General features: G+C 45.6%; 1 protein-coding gene across 1 annotated transcript in view; it reads left to right on the plus strand.

The window, feature by feature from the left end:
• Positions 1 to 8,748: 8,748 nt before the first annotated feature.
• Positions 8,749 to 19,044, plus strand: part of CES1 (carboxylesterase 1) — a 41,076-nt gene continuing 30,780 nt past the window's right edge. The window contains exons 1-3 of the mRNA XM_015411095.1: positions 8,749 to 8,831; positions 16,992 to 17,196; positions 17,920 to 18,064. Coding sequence (XP_015266581.1) covers positions 8,771 to 8,831; positions 16,992 to 17,196; positions 17,920 to 18,064 — 411 coding nt within the window. The 5' untranslated portion in view covers positions 8,749 to 8,770. The remainder of the gene's footprint in view (positions 8,832 to 16,991; positions 17,197 to 17,919; positions 18,065 to 19,044) is intronic.

The raw sequence follows: 19,044 nt of genomic DNA on the forward strand, positions 1-19,044 counted from the left end.
AGGAAGACGACCGATTTCTGCTGGCCCCTGCCGATCGTTGTTTCGGCTTATGGGGTTTATCGAGAGCTCCTGAGGGAGTCTTATCTCGTATTTGAGGCGAAGAAACCGCTCCTTGTGCCTCCAGAGCCTTTTGCCACAGAAAGGCTTTCAGTCGAAGCGCCCTCTCCTGCCTCGTTTTAGGCGTGAGGAGACTGCAGGACTGACAGGAATCTGTCTTATGTCCCTCTCCAAGACAGAATAAACATTTTAAATGGTCATCGTTTGTGGCCATCTTCGAACCACAGGAATCACACTTTTTAAATAACGCCATGGAATTAAGATGTTATAACACAGCTTCTGAGGTAAATGTGAGGAGTAATGCTCTGGAACGTCCTTTCCACTACGGCGGCAGAAAAAGGACTGAGGGAAGAGTGCCTCCCCCTCCCCTCATCACGTGACCGCTAAGGCGGGAAGGTTAAAAAAAAATGGAAAAGAGAGAGAGAGAGAGAGGAGCTCGACTCTCCTCTGCGAGGGGAGGGGGAGCACTCAATTTTATGATTAATAGAGACTCTGGAAATCGTATCCCGCGGCAGGCCTGCCTTTAGGCAGTCCCATGTGGGACTGCACAGAAGACACAAAAATGAACTTGCCTTCTGGATCCTCTCCCATCTGTCCACACGTCGCCCTCTTCTCTGTATCAGTGCTCCTCCTCTCATGTTGGCCTTGATGCGCCAGCTTGCCTCTGCCTGGTGGAGAAACGACGAGTAGGACATAAAGGCCAGTCTGGAAACTCAGGGCCCTCTTCCCCTCAGCCTACTGGCTGATCCTCTCACTCCCATTCCCACTCCCTGAAAGAGATACTCCAGAGTACATTCATTCCTGTTTGGTGGGTGACAGTGTCACCCCTCCCTTCACCCATGCAATTTGTGGGCTCACGTGGTTCTTGCCCCCACAATCGGCTCCTCCCAGTAACCTGGTGATGAGGGCAGGCCACCCTGAGCCAGGGACCACGCCACTTGGCTTTGTGTGGGTGTGACCCCAGGGCTCCCAATGTGATATTCCAACCACTCTCTCATAAGAGCTCTGCAGCACTGAAAAAGTCAGAAGACAAGGACTGGTTCCTTCCGCCTCTTTCTCTTCGTCTTGCCAACACTGCTTGCCAGACTGCCCCTGAGGCGGCCGTCCTCTCACGCTGGCAGGTCACGAGGCCTCCTTGGCTACGCAGCAGAATGGGGATCCGGAGAGAAGGGAGGGGAGGAAAGGAGCTAGGGAGCTTTGCTCACCTGCCTGAAATGTCACCACTCTCTGGAGGGCTTGCGGGCGCACCTCACCAAAACTCCACTCTGGGACATTCCTGCAAGAGAAACACGAGGTAAGCAGGCCGGATCCTGCACTTCCCTCCACCATATAAATGAGGCCTCTTTACGAAACGGCAATTTGACTGAGGACGCTTTGGCTAAGCCATCTTTGGAAGGACCAGAAATGATTTTCAGTGAAATATCCTTTGGGATGTGATTGCACCTTTGGAGGCCTCCTTTATACGTTTATTCCGTGCCTAGTGGTTTCACTTTGGAACAATTCTTCTCTGGTCCATTGTGTATCCATGTTGCATAATTGAATGACTGTTTTGTATTATAATATAAGCCAATTTGTTCCTCATTGTATTTGACCTGCGAGAAAGGCCTATATAGGCTAAAACGCATCAGGTCAAGTCCATTGGCCCTTGTGTTTAAGATTTTGGTATTTTTATATGAGGTGTGATTGGGCCCTATGACACGAACCCCCTTTATACAGTCAGTTCTGTTAGGGTCTGTGTGTCCAGACCTAGTCAGAGTGGACTTTATTTTTCCTGACCAGTCCTCTACACAAATCTGCAGAAGTCTCTTCGGGGTATTTGTTTTACTTCTTTGTCAAGGATATTTGTAAAGATCACTGCTACGTGTATTGGCTTCACCATTAACGAGTTAGGCACCACGGCTTGTTAACTTCAAAACAGAACAGGCTTTATTTACAGAAAACACAACAGGGGGATGGAAGCTTTAAACGGAGGATAATTTGTTTCTTTTCAGGCTGAACTCTTGAATTTGGTTTTTACTTAGGCAGAATGCTTGTTGCTTTTACTTTCACACAGATGTTAAATAGTTCACTACACCCTCTGATGATCACACCCTCCTGTACTGATTCGTGGTTAACTTTTGGCTTTGTTACTATAGCCCCTCTTGAGCCCAACTGGCCACCAACCAGTTGTCCTGACTCGGTCCAGACCGCTTCCTCAGCCCTCCCTGAACCACTTCTCTCAGATCCCTTAAGTGATGTATCATTTGCGTATGACACTGTTGTGTTTAGCTTTTAACCGTCTGGTCACTGTCCCTTTCCTTCTGAGGAACTCACTAAACCAGGTTATTCCAGCCCCAGTTATCTGTTTAACTGTTATTTGGCTGTCCACACACAGAGCTACTGAGCTGGAGCTCCTTCAGTTAGCTGACCAACCCTCTGTTAGCTCTCCCTCCCACTCACTAACGGCTTCTTTCCAACTGCCCGTTAGGTCAGTTTTCTGTCACTCAGGGAGTGCTCCAGCCAAAAAGGCCCCCTCCCTTCTATGTCATGTGACTCAGCAGGGATCTATCTCTATATTCTGCTGGTCCCAGATTTTCAATTCCGTCACAGGCCCTTATACGGTTTTTTAAATTCTTTGCTAATAAATACACGTATCTCTTTATATTACATACATTAAGTTTTTATTGTTCGCCCGCTATTCTGTTTGACTTACCTCTTTCAGCACTTTGAATGCCTCATGAAGATCAAAAGAAATACGGCACCTAAATATGCCTTTAGCCAGAGGATATGCTAGGGTTGCCAACCTCCAGGCGGTGGCTGGAGATCTCCTGCTATTGTAACTGGACTCCAAACAACAGAGATCAGTTCACCTGGAGAAATGGGTGCTTCAGAAGGTGGACTCTGTGGCATTATATCCCATTGAAGTCCCTCCCCTCCCCAAACCCCACTCTCCTCAGGCTCCACCCACAAACTCTCCAGGCATTTCCCAACCCGGAGCTGGCAACCCTTGTGTGTGTCCCTCATTGCAGTGCCAAAACTAATCCAGGGCTGGGGGAGAACATGAAGATCAGATCCTCTTCTCTCCTCCCTCATCCCATAATTCCACAGCCTTCCTCCAAGAAGCAATGGCAGAGATGGGAATTCCCACTCGGATCCCTTCACCATTCCCTTTGAGCAAGTCTGTGTGTGGTTGCAGACATCTGCCATTAAACGCCCAGGATTTCAGGGGGGAAGGAGCAGGCTTGGGGTGATTCTGAGCTGAAAAGCAGACACCACCTCAAAATCCATCCTGTGAAGGGCACTCCTCCCCCCTTCAAAGAAAGCAGGTGGGGCTGTCGATGTCCTTGGGCAGCATAATGTGGTCCTTTGGAGTGCTCGATTTGTAACCCTTGAGCGCACAAGGTGAAGACCCAGGTGGCTGCATTGGTCTTCACTAATACAAAACCAAACAAAGGTTAGTGGAAAGGAGAGCCAATATTAAAACCTATTCATAAAGAGGTACATGTATTTATTGATAATATCAAATTAAAACATATATAGGGGCCCAATTACAACCAATATACATAAAACATAATCATAACCAGGGCTAAAAAAATTGACCTGACGCGTTTCGGCTGAATCGGCCTTCCTCAGAGGTCAAACAAAAGTGGCTAGATGGTAAATAGTTACATTCATAAAAACACAATCAAAAATATATACAAAATACAAATTCAATCCGGACCAGAACGTAAATTGCTGTAAAGATAAAAAGTAGAAGATTAAACACACATATTTTACAACCAATAAAATTTTTTAAAATCTATAAAGCCAATCAATGAATATACTGCCAACTTAGGAAGAAAAATAACCAGGCACAGGATAAATATGCGCATACAACCTTTTTAGTGCAATCACTAGCCCAGTAGTTATAAAATCAACCTAAGGAATAAAATGAAAATCAGTATATCAAGAAATTTAAAAGCCAAAAATGCATAATAATAGTAATAATTATAAAATAGTTACCTATGGTCCACAAATAACCTTCTTTGATTGTGTTGCCACAATATTCACGAGTAAAAAGCAGTGTGGATAAGTTTAAAATGCTGGAGCTTTATAATAAGGTAATCTGGTCATGTGATTGCACCTTACACATAGAGTATACCAGATGACCCAACAGCTGAAAAAAAGAGAATTATATTGGATACATACTCTTAAGACTGCAACCCCATACGGCCTGAATGAGCATGTTGACTGGTGTGCAATATAATCTTGTTGGTATAGCATGTATTTTTTTATATATGGACTGTTCTACTATGTTTAAATTTGTACTGTTTCTTTATCCCCTAATGGCAACCCTAGTGGGCAATCCTATCTGGTAGTCTGGCTGTTTCTCCAAGCGCCTTAATGACCTGTCCATTCCCAAGAAGATGAATGACATTGTTATAGCCCGGATGAAGGCTTCCTCTGCTACTGGGCCATTGACCATTCAGTTATTGACCTAGCCCAGTGATCTCCAACATGGCGCCCATGGGCACCATGACATTCACAGAGCTAATCCTGGCTCTCCTACAACTCACCAGAGCATAGGGTTGCTGACTCCTGCTTGGGACATTCCTAGAGATTTGAAAACAGTGTCTGGGAATGGTAGAGTTTGGAGATGGGAGGGACTTCTGTGGGGTATAATGCCATAATTATAGGGTCATGGGCGGTATATAAATCTCATGTAAGTAAGTAAATAAATAAATAATGTCTGCCTTCCAAAGTTGCCATTTCCTCTAGGGGAACTGATCTCTGCATTCTGAATATCAATTGAAATTCTGAGAGAACTCTAACCCCACCTGTTGGAAATATGTGTGCTGCAAGGTCTAAATCCAGTCATCATAGGGTTAATGTGTTCACCTTGTGTGCTATTGATTAGCCTGAACTGGAAGCTGGCCCGTAGCTAACGTGGGGGCCACGTGGCCTGGCCTCCTAGTCTTTCTTCTGGGCCCCCTCCTTTCCGGGCTGTTCCCAAAGTGCCCTGACATGCCACCTGCATTGTGCTTTGATTTAATTAGCTGGCGCCCCCCCCCAAGGCCCCTTCCCAAAACATTCCCTAGCTACGGGGCTGCCTGGAAGGGAACCTGGCACAAAGCCAATGGGGAGAAAGCCCGGGAAACTCGAGCCTACTTACTAACAATCACTGGTTAATGTATTTAGGTGATTTCCTTCTGGGGGTCAAGAAGAAAGAAGAATCTCTATTACCAACTTGTCTGTCTGTTGTAAAGTGCAGCAAGCATGTAGTCTTGTTGTTTTGTAGATTTCCCCGTGTACCCTTCTCTTTAGAAATATTTTTACACCGAAAGAAAATGCCTCCTCTCCAATGAACAAAGATCCATTGCAAGCTCTGAATATGGCCAAGGAGTACCCATTAAGAAACAGTCTCCTGCATTATAGAAAGATGCTTGGACTGCAGCTTCTTTTTTTATATAATAGATTTATTAAAAATTTCACCATGCCTATACAACCATATCCCACAAAACTCCACCAAAAATAATTATAAATACAAACCACTACTTCTATCTGGAGGGCCTGGCGGGAGCTGGTCCATGGGGTCGCGAAGAGTCGGACTCGACTGTGCGACTGAACAACAACAACTTCTATCCATAATCAAGTACAACACAGAGAGAAAAATCCAAAATATACCCATTACCTCATAATTCCTTAAGTCTAAAAATTCAATAACTCCTTGTAATGTATATTAGAGGAGACAAATTCCTTATCTTGCAAAAATTTAATAGGAGACCAAATTGTTTGAAACGTTTTACAATAAACTTCGAAATTCTGAATACCTGTAGAATAATCTATTTTACCCAGCTTAAAGTGATTCCAAATAGAGTCATACCAATTTCATATTGAAGGCCCTTTCTTCTGTTTCCATTTCTTAGCAATCTCTAACCTCGCAATTGCTAACAAAGTTGTTACTGTACCCAGCTTGACTTTATCTACTTGTTCTGTTAAGCCAATTTCTAACAGAATATTTTCTGGATTTTTTGGGATCTGTTGACCAACTATTATCTCAATTTGACATGATACTTTATTCCAAAACCTTTGAATAGCGGGATACAGCCAAAAGCAATGCATGAAATCTTCCGTCGAACCACAACCTTTCCAAAAATTTTCACTCAGATTTTTTTGAAAATTTAGCTATTCTAATTGGAGTAAAACAGCTTCTATGTCAAATCTTAAATGAATTAAAATAGATTGTTGAAATCTTGGAGTTAAAACTTGGGGCCTTTCAGGCTTTTTCAAAATCATCTTTAGTGATTCTACCATCACAATCTGCTATCCATGCTTTTTCACTGAAGCTTTTCTTGACGGTGAAATAACTGAGTCTTGAATGAGGGGTTCTTAATCCAGTAGTCACACTGAGGCAGGGAGAAAACGCAACAACCCTAAGACAACTTTATTGTGCCATGGCCAAAGAATCATTCCTAACTACAAAAGTTACAAAAGCATTTTTCTTCCTTCTTCTCCATGAGACCTGCCATTTATACTTCAGTTTTTTGTCATCTTTACATCATCTCCATTCCACCACTTTACATAACATTGCAACTCAGTACATCCAATTGTCGACAGAAGTTTGCTAGCATAGCTAATAGTGTACTGCACATGTCTAAGAATATTTCCCCATATTCTTGGGGTCTTATCTACTGATAAAGAAGCTGTGCGTGCTCAGCTGGCTGAAACTGCCTCTGAAGCTTCCAGCTATTCTGCCAGCTCCTAGGGTACAAGAGTTCATTCCTAAGTAAGCAGAGCAAGAAGAAGAAGAGATTGGATTTATACCCCGCCCTTGACTACCAAAAGGAGTCTCAGAGCGGCTTACAAACTCCTTTCCCTTCCCTTCCCTTCCCCACAACAGACACCCTGTGAGGTAGGTGGGGCTGAGAGAGCTCTGATAGAAACTGCTCTTTTTCAGGAGCAGCTCATCAGAGCTACGGCTTGCCCAAGGTAATCCAGCCAGGTGCAAATGGAGGAGGGGGGAATCAAACCCAGTTCTTCCAGATTAGAGTCCGCGCACTTATAGGGTTGCCAAGTCTTACCTCGGCTTTAGTGGGGGGAGTCCAGGACCCTGCTGGGACTCTTCTAGCGCATGCAGTTTGTGCACGCACCGCAATGATCCCACCCGGAAGTGATGTTATCGCGTCGGGCACATTGGGTGGGGCCACAATCATTCGAGGGGAAACCACAGAGTTTTCCCTCGAATGATAGAGCGCCCCCCCCGCAATGTGCTCGATGCAATGTCACCTCCTGGTGGCGTCATTGCGTCAGGCACGTCGCACTTTGGGGGCGGGGTTCCCCCCGGCAGCCCAATCCAGGCCGGCGGGGAACGGGCCTCTCGAGCGGGGGTTTCCTCGTCCCCCCCAGGGGGACTTGGCAACCCTACGCACTTAACCACTATACCAAACTGGCAAACAACATCATAAACTCTATCTGACAAAGTCTGCGTGCACATGAAGGCTTACATCTGTATCGTGAATAAAACTTTGTTGGTCTTAAAGGTGCCGCTGGACTCAAACTTTGTTCTGTTGCTTCAGACCAACATGGCTACCCCACCTAAATCTATTATAAAATGGTGTTAGCCAGGGCTTTTTTGGTAGAAAAAGCCCAGCAGGAACTCATTAGCATAATAGGCCACACCCAACATCAGAAACTCATTAGCATATTAGGCCATACCCTGACATCACCACTTATTAGCATATTAGGCCACACCCCCATGCATTCCCCAGGCAAGCCGGCCCTTGGACAGGCTGGGGAAGGCACGGGGAGGCAATTAAATGCCTCCCCGATCCTTCCAGGGGGCCCCTGGCCCACCTGGGGGGTCGCTCTCCAGGCCTTCCCACACAGATGTTTTGACTGTAGTAGGCATGGCCAACTCTGAAGCCAGCCAAACTCCGTTCCTGTGTGTTCCTGCCCAGAAATAGCCCTGGTGTTAGCTATGCTAAAGGACATTTTTTCCTTCCCTCCCTTTTGTGATTGGGCCCAGCATGCCACAGCAGCCATTTTGTGATTGTCCCCAGTGGCAGCCATTTTGTAGTGGTGTCCACTCCTCACTCTCAAAAGGCCAAAAGTTTCCATAGGGTTAGTAAAAGTGGGAATCTCAGACTATCACTATTGCATGGGGGAGGATTTCCCAATCCATTGTCCCTCCTTGCATTTCCTCACAGCCCTCAGTTGATAATTCACACTTTTATAAAGTGTGTGAGCCTTTCTCATATTCTATTTTGTTGTTCCAATCCTTAGAATGATCCTGTATGGTTGCCAACCTGTAGTCATATATCTCAGATTGAAAGGCTAGTGCTAGGAAGCAACACCTCCAAGGATTTCTAGTTGTCCTCCATGGGTTTTTTGTGTGTATGTCCTGCAACCTGCAGAGCAGCTTCTAATAAAATCTTGGCAAAAACTGATGATTTAAGGTTTGTGTATTGCAGCCCAATCAGTGCACAAGATGAAATCCAGTGAGTGTTTTTTAAGAGCTCTCCCTCCCTTGTTCTAATCTTTGGTATTGTTTGAAATCCTTTCCACTGCCTGAGAAGGTGGGACTACTTTTTCTCCTGGCCCACTTCCAAAAAGGTGCTGGTCTATGAACCTCAGCCCACAGAGCTGTCAAGGACTGAAATTCAGTGCAACTCTATCTCAAATGGACCTTGAACTTCAGCAGAGTATTTAAAGATACCCAGTGTTCGGGTTACAGGGGCCTTTGAGCAGACTCACCATGTCAAACAGAGAAGGGATTTGGGTTTTCGTGCTGATCTTTGCTGCGTGGGTAGCCGAAGGTAAGATTTTTAAATGATCAGAAACTCACTAGGTTAATTTTTTTTTTTTTGCTCTCTGTTGCAGCAACGGAGCAGAGAAGAAAATGGCATTGTTTGGAGAAGGGTTTGCTAAGGGTGAGACATGAAACTACTACCCTCAGGATCATGATACAGGAATCTGGTAGCAGCTTAACAAAATTTATTTCAGTGTGAGTTCTCATGAGTCACAGATGCCCAGAAAACTACATGCATCGGGCTGGCTTTACTATTAAGCAAGGGTATTTTACCCAGCCTGATGGATATAGACAAAGGGTTATAAAGGCTTTTTAAAAAATTGTTTGAATATAACTTTTAAAAGTATTGTTATATTTATTTATAATCCACCTTCCGGTTCAAAAGAACACCCGAGTTTGCTAACAAATATGAAACCCTATGATAATACTTCAAATAAAGAACTCCTAACTAATCAAGGCTCCCCAAGCAAAAGGCAGCACCTGTGGGGCTGAGCAGGTGGGGGCTGAGGCTTAGCGAAATTGCAAAATCTCCTCAGGCGAAAAGGGGCCAAAGGCTGCACATAAACTAGCTCATTACATAAATGTGTTTTGTCCAGCCTAATCCGAATCAAGTTCAGTGGAAAGTAAACTCTAATTCTGTTCCTGCAGATCAATTATGGTCACAGGCTTATTAAAGTTTAGAGCTTTGTAGAGTTAGGGAATTTAGGGCAATTGGGCATCAAATATACTTGGGGGAGGCAAAGAGCAGTGCTGTTTGCAAAAGGGATCGGGAATGTTCCTATGTGGAAATCAACTTGGGGATCCTTCTTATGAGGAAGATTACATTACCCAGGTTGATTTCCACATCTTCCCCATAAGGAGTGTTCCCAGGTTGATTTCCATATCGGAAGTCCAGGCCAACCTCCAGGTGGGACCTGGAGTTCTCCTGGACTTACAACTGATCTTCAGACTAGTGCGCAGACTCTAATCTGGGAGAACTGGGTTTGATTCCCCACTCCTCCACTTGCACCTGGCTGGGTGACCTTGGGCAAGCCATAGTTCTGATAAGAGCTGTCCTTGAAAAACAGCAGTTTCTCTCAGAGCTCTCTCAGCCCCACCTACCTCACAGGGTGTCTGTTGTGGGGAGGGGAAGGGAAAGGAGTTTGTAAGCCGCTCTGAGACACCTTTGGGTAGTGAAGGGCGGGGTATAAATCCAATCTCTTCTTCTTCTTCTTCCTGGAGAAAAGGGTGTGGCTATTATACAATGGTACTTCCTCCTTAAATATATTCCCTCTCAATCTGTTGTTTAGCAAGGCTAAACAAGTTTCTTCCAGCTAGTCCCACACTCCTTACCAGCTTCTGTTTGCAGGATCCCTGCCGTCCTGTGACTTGATGCCATCTTCAATACTCTAAAAAAAAAAGGCAACTGAGGTAAAACCTGACCGTAAAACCATGCAAAGTCGAATTCTTCTTACTTGATCTGTCAGTAAACCAGAAGAAAACCAGGATCGATATCATACAGAGCAAAAATTCAGAAGTCCCTCCATTTTTAAATGAAAAGTATAAAAAGATCCTCAAGACTCAGTAGGGTTGCCAGGTCCTACCTGGCCACCAGCAGGGGACAGGAGGGCAGGGTTTCCAGATCCAGGTTGGGAAACTTCCTAGAGATTTGGGACTGTAGCCTGGGGAGGACAGGGACCTCAGTAGGGTACAATGACACAGAGTCCACCCTCCAAAGCCTCCATTTTCTCCAGGGGACTTGATCTCTGTAGTCTGGAGATGAGCTGTAATTCCAGGGGGTGGTCCCTAGGTCCCACCTGGAGGCTGGCATCCCTATTTTTGGAGTAAACGTACGAAGCAGGAAACCAGCATGATCCTGTCCGTGTGTTGTTTCTACATGTCCATGTTGGCACAGGGGTTGCTTGCAGAAATTTCAGATTCATTCAGAGACTTTTACAAACTACGCCTTTCAGAACAATTAATACAAAAGGAGAAGAAAAGGTGAAAGGAGTTGTTTGTGATGTATGGAATGAAAGGCAATTAGCAGTGCATTCCTTCTGCAGAGTTACACCCTTCTAAACCCATTGACTTCAGTGCACTTACAAAGGAGTCACCTCCTTTTAACATTTCATTGCAAATGATGCAGAGAAAGCTGACTAAGGAGAAGGTGGAGTAGGCTGAGATGCCCATAGAATTGCCAGCCTCCAGGTGGGACCTGGAGATCTCCCAGAACTGCAACTCATCTCCAGATCACAGAGATCATTTTGTCTAGAGAAAGTGGCTCCTGTGGAAGGTAGACTCTATGGCATTATACTCCACTGAGGCCACCTCCTCCCCAAATCCTTCCACTCCCCAAATATCCAGGGATTTCCCAACCTGGACTTGGAAACCCTGGTTCAAAAAGTTAAGGTTTGGGGAAGGGAAGAGGGGCCCTTGTCAGGAGGGTGCCAGGACTCAATACAGGGCACACATCGAACAGGTGCAAGAACTGAGTGGGTTCTTGCTACCCTTTTGGCACCAGGAAGTCTCTCAGGTCCTGAGCGATGGTTGCCATCTGGCCGGGAAAACATGCCCTAGCCTTTTTCTAGAGGTCTGAGATGCAGAAATTAGCCAGTAATGCATGGAGCAAAATAACTGATTTTTCTCCAAACGATCAAGATCATTTCCCCTGGAGAAATGGATGCTTTGGAGAGTGGACCCTATGGCATCATACCATGCTGAAGTCCATCCCCTCCTCAAACCTCGCTCTCCCCAGGCTCCATCCCCCAAATCTCCAGGTATTTCCAAACCCAGACATGGCAACCCTAGCTTCAATGCTGAAGAGACTGTACATGGGGAACTTCTGAAGTTGACGCCACACTAAAGTTGCCAACTTCGGCATGAGAAACTCCTGGAGATTTAGGGGGCAATGCCTGGGAAGGGTGGAGTTTGGGGAGTGCTGGGAGCTCAGTGGGGGTGTGAAACCATAGAGTCCACCCTCAAGAACTACCACTTTCCCCAGAGGAGTTGATCTCTGTATTCTGGAGATCACTTGCAATCCCAGGAGAACTTCAGGTCTCACCTGGAAGATGCCAAAGATAATAGGGAATCCTTAGCATACAAATATAGCCACAAATAACACCCACCAAGGGAAGACCATCAACGATTCACAACTATATATGATCAAAACTGTATATTACATTTATTAAAGTACAAGGATGGTTTAGTGGTCATAACCCAACAGAATGTATAAGCACATATCCAACAGATTGCTCATAACAATTAAGCATTATCTACAAAAAGAACACATTCAAAACCAACAGTAGACTCCTCTGTAATTCCATACATAGTGTCCATAGACTCCAAACAGAAAGTAACTGCGGCAGAAAACACCCAATGTGGAAAGAATAACAGCCCTACGTCTCTCCCAGGCAGGGGTCATTTCGTAGAAAAAGAGGTGCAGGAGCTCATTAACATAACTCATTAGCATAACTTATTTGCATATGCCACACCCCCTGACATCACCAGACGTGTGTCAGAAGGCAACACCCACCGCTCAGGCTCCACTGGACTGTTTTGGATTGCTAGCTATTGGGGGGGAGGAACGTGCAGATCTGTCCTTGCAGAGGAGGGAGAGCTTGTACCTGAATAAAACTTGGTCTTAAAGGTGCCACTGGACTGTTTTGGACCGGGGGGGGGGGCTCTGCAACTTACCTGGCTGCTTCTTGCTCTGACTGAGGGCTGCTGGGAGCAGGGGGTGGGGCTTGTTGCATGTGCCCGCCCCCTAGGCTCTTTACTGCCGGAGCTCCGCTCCTGTGCGCTCCTGCAGGAAATGACCCCTCCTCCCAGGTATAAATCAAGACCATTCAATTATCTTCAACAGCAGCTGTTAAAACGGAACCCGATTTCCAAAATAACATAGGCACAGCTCAATAACATCAATGGAATCCTAGGGTTCTTCCTTTGGTGGGTGCTATTTGTGGCTCACCTGGAAGATGGCAACAATAAGAATCTTCCCATTGGTTTCTACGTTTGTTTATTATAATAGCAGCAGAACAGGAATGCTGGTGTATAAAGAGGATATCATATCACTGTGTCTCTGGCCAAAAACCAGTCGAAGGATAAAACAGGGATTACTTTATGTACATACTTGAATTATGTTCTCAGATGGCATTTTCAATCTAAGCATGGATCAAATGCACTGTACAATCTAGCATTTCTTCCAAACAACAGACATCTGGAAGTTGGCATCTTGTTTGGAGTAGGCATGAAGCCTCTTGTGCTGAAATTCCCTAGAAGAAGGGGTGGAACTTTTTCCCCACCCCTCCCTCATGATGAGAAAGCCGAATGTGAGATTGCAAGGGAATTCAGAATGGTCAAACTAAATTTCTGTTCTCCCCCCACCTCTTTATATTGAAATATACCCTTGGAGATAGGAATATACTCAAGTATATGGAGGCATATGAAGAGCCCTGATGGATCAGACCAGTGGTCCATCTAGTCCTGTCTCATGCAGGGGCTAACTAGTTACTCTGGATGGGCAACAACAGAACATAGAAGCTGAGGCCTTCCCTGATGTTGCCTCCTGGCACTGGCATTCAGAGGTTTGTTGCCTTTGGATGTGGAGATTCCCTTTAATTACCACGGCTAGTAGCCACTTTTGGACTGTTCCTTTATGAATCTATCTAATCCTCCCCTAAAGCTGTCTATGTTTGTGGCCATCACGATAATCTGTGGCAGGAAATTCCACATGAAATCACATGTTTTGATAAGGACTGCATCCCCACACCACAAAATCGCAACACTGGCACTAAATGGCTGGGGTTCAGCCTCTAGGAATGTCGGCCTCCAGGTGGGACCTGGGGATCCCCCAAAATTACAGCTCATCTCCAGACTACAGAGATCAATTCCTCTGGAGAAAATGAGTGTTTTGGAGTGTGGATTCTGTGGCATTATGCCCCACTGAGGTCCCTGTCCTCCCCAGGCTTCACTCCGACATCTCCAGGAGTTTCCCTACCTGGATATGGGCAAACCTAACCCCCAGCCCCTGCCAGTGGCCGGGGGGACCTGGCAAATCATACATACATACATACATACATTCGTGTGTGTATGTGTGTGTGCTGCCTGAGTGTTCAATACATGCATCTGGATAAGTGGAATCTAATCCTCAAAGTTTTATCTATAATAACAGGAGTGCATCTGTCTGTGTGTCCATCCATCCATCCGTCTGTGGGAGGCATAACTCACCAGAAAATAAAGCTGTGGCCTCAAAATTGGTCACCACCTTCAGGATAATTGTGGGTGTTGCAGTGCCAGAAATTATGGGAACTGGAACATCCTGGCCTCGGTTTACCTCCAGAAACCCCCCCCCCCTTCCCATGCTATTTGCAGTGGAAGCTAAGGTACTTTCATTGGCAGGCATGACTCATCAGAAAAGAAAGCTTGGTGTTTTCAAATTGCCATTTCGGGATGACTGTGCCAAATATGAAGGGCACAGGAACACCTTGACCCCCAGACACTCCCCACCTAGTGTTTTTGCAGTGAAAGGGATGGGGGAAAACTCTTGTTACAGTAGAAAAAAGTCAGTGGAAAATATATGAGCACAGAGAGCTATGGGGTTGGCAAGCAGAGTGAGCAGGTCATACTTCTAGTACCGGAATCAAATCTTGTTAGTCTTTAAAGTGCCACTTGACTTCTGTTTCATTATCTAATGAAACATGTTAATGGCTTGTTAATGAATTTAAAAATACAGGGAAATGCTCTTCAGAACTCATTGTTTTGTTTGTAAGCAAATGTAAACAATTAATTGTTTTCAATTCCAGAGGGGCAGATGTGTCAAATCTGTTGCAGTTAAATTAAACAGATTCCAGTAGCACTTAAAACAGGGATCTCCGACCACAAAATGAATGCTGCGTCTTACCACAGTGAAGGGCCTTGTGCTGTGTTTGCAGCTGCTACCAAAGGAATGTTTTTAAAAATCTGTACAGCCAATCAAATCTCCAGTGACCAATCAGAAGGCTTGTTGAGCAAAGGAACCATATGGCTCTGATCACTTTCTAAAAACATGTGGTGGGTGCCAGGAAAAGTGTTGGCGGGGAGCCATGATGCCCCCTGGCACTAAGTTGGTGGTCCCTGCCCTAAAGTATGAATAAAATGTTTTCCAGCATAGGTTTTCGTGAGTCAGAATGCACTTCTTCAGATGTGTAGTTAGTCATCTAATACTGCTATGAATATTGACTAATTGAACAACAACCTTAATTTTAATAGTATTAAGCTTTGTTCAGACTGTGTCCCTAAATGCAGGCTCAAAGAAAAATCATCATGATTCTTCCTACTGCCATAAGACTTCTGTCAGCGAAAGGCAGGTTTAAAATATAACAATAAATAAATAGTTGTATTCAGTGTCTAGGAACCAACACAAAAATGTCAAGATTCTGGCTGAGCTGACAACTTGGGGGGATTTCCAGACCGAAGAGGACACTTTCACCATTATTTGCTCATATCAATCAATATATCTAATTCTCAACGTGGTCCTTTGGGATGCCAATCTCTAGGTGGGACCTGGGGGTCCCCTGGAATTACACCTCGTCTCCAGACTACAGAGATCAGTTCCCCTGGAGAAACTGGATGCTTTGGAGGGAGGACTCTATGGGCATTGTACCCCACTGAGGTCCCTGTCACCTGGCTTCTCCCCCAAATCTCCAGGAGTTTCCCAACCTGGATCTGGAAACCCTACCCCCCATCCCCTGCCGGGGGTTACCTGGAAACCCTAATGAGCCTGTCCATGGATACCTAACTTTAGAAACTGGAGACATGGACAAGACAGATCTTTCTACAAACCTGAGAAAAGCCTGGACCTTTAAGAGAGAAAGTCTTGGTGGCTAATGTGGAAGTTGCTAGGCAACCAAGACAGTGTTTCCTTAGTTTGTCAGTAAAAGGGAAGAGGAGGGGGTCCTTTCCAGTGCTGTTTTGGCCTTACGGGCATCCCTGCTACCCTCCCTCCTATTTTGGAGGGAGGACTCATCAGGGCCAGGGCCAGCAACAACTATTGGACACCATGCAATTTGTGTAATTCACCCAGGTGCAGCAGTGGCTACAATTTGAAGTCATACAACTCTCTTGGTCCATGCAGTACACAACTTGGCTAGGCCTGGCAGTGGTCACCACCCAAGTCATCTGAGCAATCGACATGACTTTTGCAACTGGGGCAGGCTTTTCCCTGGAAGGAGGCAGCCAGGAGGAAGCAAGGAGAAAAGCTGAGAGCTGATGTGGTGTATTGAAGTGTCAGACAAGGATCTGGGGCAGCCAGGTTCCCCTTTCTTCCATGGAAGCTTGCAGGGCACCCTTAGGCGAGTTACACCCTTTCAGCCTAACTCACCTCACAGGCTTGTACTGAGGATAACACGGAGGACAGAATAATGTATGCTGCTCGGGAGAAGGGCAAGTTATAAACAAAGGATGAAGCTGAAGACTGGGGGGGGGGCAGATAAAAGAAAGGATGGTCAGTGAGTGAGAAGGAGAGAAGGAAGCAGGGAAAGGGTGTGGAGACTGCCAGGAGGAGGGAAAGAGAACTTGTGAGGAATTCAATGTTCCCTCTAAGCTGTGGAGTCTTGTGAGCAAAAATTCTACTTTGTGAGCTACTGGCATTAAAGTTGTGAGCGAACAATTTGGCTACTGCATAAATTAGTTTGCTCTGGAGCCATCCTTCCTGAGCTGAGACAAAAATGTGTGAGCTGGAAGCTAAAAAACTGTGAGCTAGCTCACACTAACTCAGCTTAGAGGGGACACTGAATGGGATGCAGGGGAAACTGAAGTGATCCACTTGAGTCTTTGCAGTTTCCCTGCTTGTTTATTTCTAGTGTCTACTCCCTTCTGTCAAGGCAGGGACTTCCACTCTTTCATATAAAATGAAGAGGTGTGTTGCGTACAAAGAAAATTGCATTAGAAGAGCTCCTTTACTGTATTAGTCATTATCAATGAAGCAGAAAAAGTGTAGGAGGAGAACTAATGCTGGGCTTGTGCTTTCTTCGGCCATGTGATACCATAGCTGTGCTGAACGGCTGCCAGATTTAGCTCGAGGCAAAGTCCAGCCCTGCTTCTGGTACCTGAATTCCACATAGTGTCCACATGAAATTCTGCTGTGTGCATGCAACAACAGCAAAGGCTCTCTGGCTCATACATGGATAACTATTTTATGTTCACTGCACAGGCCATGATCCTGCTCCTTCGGAGGTGCTCACTAAATATGGGAGGCTCCGAGGCCAGCAAGTCAAAGTCAGTAGTGCAAAAAAAGATGTGAATGTTTTCCTTGGAATTCCCTATGCAAAGCCACCAACTGGAAACTTGCGCTTTGCCCCACCGGTACCGGCCGAACCATGGAGTGGTCTCAGAGATGCAACATCCTACCCAGCCATGTGAGTTACAACAGTAGAATCTTTCAGGTCTCTACAAGAAAGAACCATGTGCTTTCACAGCAATGTTAGAAGGCTTGAAACAGCTCCAGGGAATCACTATTTCCCCTGCTGGGGTTAGCATAACACTGGGGTAGGGTTGTCAACCTCCAGGTGGGGGCTGGAGATCTTCCAGGATTAGAATGATCTCCAGATGACGGAGGTCAGTTCCCCTGGAGAAAATGGCTTCTTTAGAGGGGTGGACTCTCTGGCTTCACATCACATTGGGGTCTCTCCCTTGCCCAAACCTGGTCCTCCCCAGGCTCCACCCCAAATCTTCTGGTATTTCCCGAGAGGAAGCTGGCAACCTTACACTGGGCAATTCTTCCTTCCTCTGATCTCAAAATGGCTGCCACACTGGGTTTCCCTCCATACATCCATTTATGGAATATTCAAAGGATGAGATGGTTAGACGGTGTTATCAATGCAACAAGCATGAAATTAAGCAAACTCCAGAGGACAGCACAAGACAGGAGGGCCTGGCAGGATGTGGTCCATGGGGTCGTAAAGAGTCGGACTCGACTGTGTGGCTGAACAACAAATATCCATACTAGTGGTATTGGCTGACATGCCACTAAAGTTTCTTTTTAGCGGTTTTTGAAGAGATGGATTATGAGGGAACACTCTGGTCCCATTTTACAAAATAAATCTGTTCGTTTTGGCTGTGTTTTGCTTTGTTTTGTGAAGGTGTCTGCAGGATCCAGTGGTGGGACAAGCTATGTCAGATGCTTTTACTAACAGAAAGGAAAAGGTCTCTTTGACTGTTTCTGAGGACTGCTTATATTTAAATGTCTACACAGTGGCTCACTCAGACACGAAACCTAAGTTACCGGTAAGCACAGGTCTTGCTACTCTAAGGAGAGCTTTTAGTTATTTATTGATTTCATTTGTACCCTGACTTTCTCCTCAGTAGACCAATACTCTAACCAGTACACTACTTGTATTTGTGTATTTGCCACTCCCCCCTCCCCCCAGAGGCTGAAGACAGTTTACAGGACTAGGATTCTGTATACCCACATTTGAATCCCCCCTTTGCCATGGAAGATCACTGGGAGAGCTGGTCAGGAGGAAGGGAGGGGAGAGCAATATTTTAAGCAGCTTTGCCTCCTCCCTGAGGGAAAAATGGGGTATAAATGTTGAAATAAAACACTGGTAAACATCTGTACAACTCCACAAACTGCTTCTGCAAGAAAATCCAAAAGAAAATACTAGTTCAGTGTGAACAAAATTGTTGTAACAGCACCTTGCAAAAGTCACCCAAGGGGCCCATTGAGCCTCCATTAGGGAGGCTGTTCTGGAGACAAAAGAGATAAATGTACATGATGAAGGCATGTCCATAGAATCATATAGTTGGAAGGGGCCATACAGACCATCTAGTCCAACCCCCTGCAGGACCAGCCTAAAGCATCTCTGACAAATATTCGTCCAGCCTCTTCTTGAAAGCTGTCAGTGAAGGGGAGCTAAACACCTCCCTAGGCAGCTGATTCCACCTTTGAACCACTCTGACCGTGAAAAAGTTTTTCCTGATTTCCAGCGATACCTTTCTGCATGTAATTTAAACCCGTTGCTTCGGGTCCTATCCTCTGCTGCCTACTGGAACAGCTCCTTGCCCTCCTCCAAATGACAGCCTTCCAAATATTTAAAGAGAGCAATCATGTCCCCCCTCAGTCTCCTCTTCTCCAAACTAAACATTCCCAAGGCCCTCAGCCTTTCCTCGTAGGGCTCAGCCTCCAGACCCCTGATCATCCTCGTCATTCTCTTCTGCATCCTCTTGATTTTGCCCACATCCTTTTTGAGGTGATGTTGATCAAT

The sequence above is a fragment of the Gekko japonicus genome, unplaced genomic scaffold (genome assembly GCF_001447785.1).
Source record: "Gekko japonicus isolate JY-2015 unplaced genomic scaffold, Gekko_japonicus_V1.1 scaffold711, whole genome shotgun sequence".
Lineage (NCBI taxonomy): Eukaryota > Metazoa > Chordata > Lepidosauria > Squamata > Gekkonidae > Gekko > Gekko japonicus.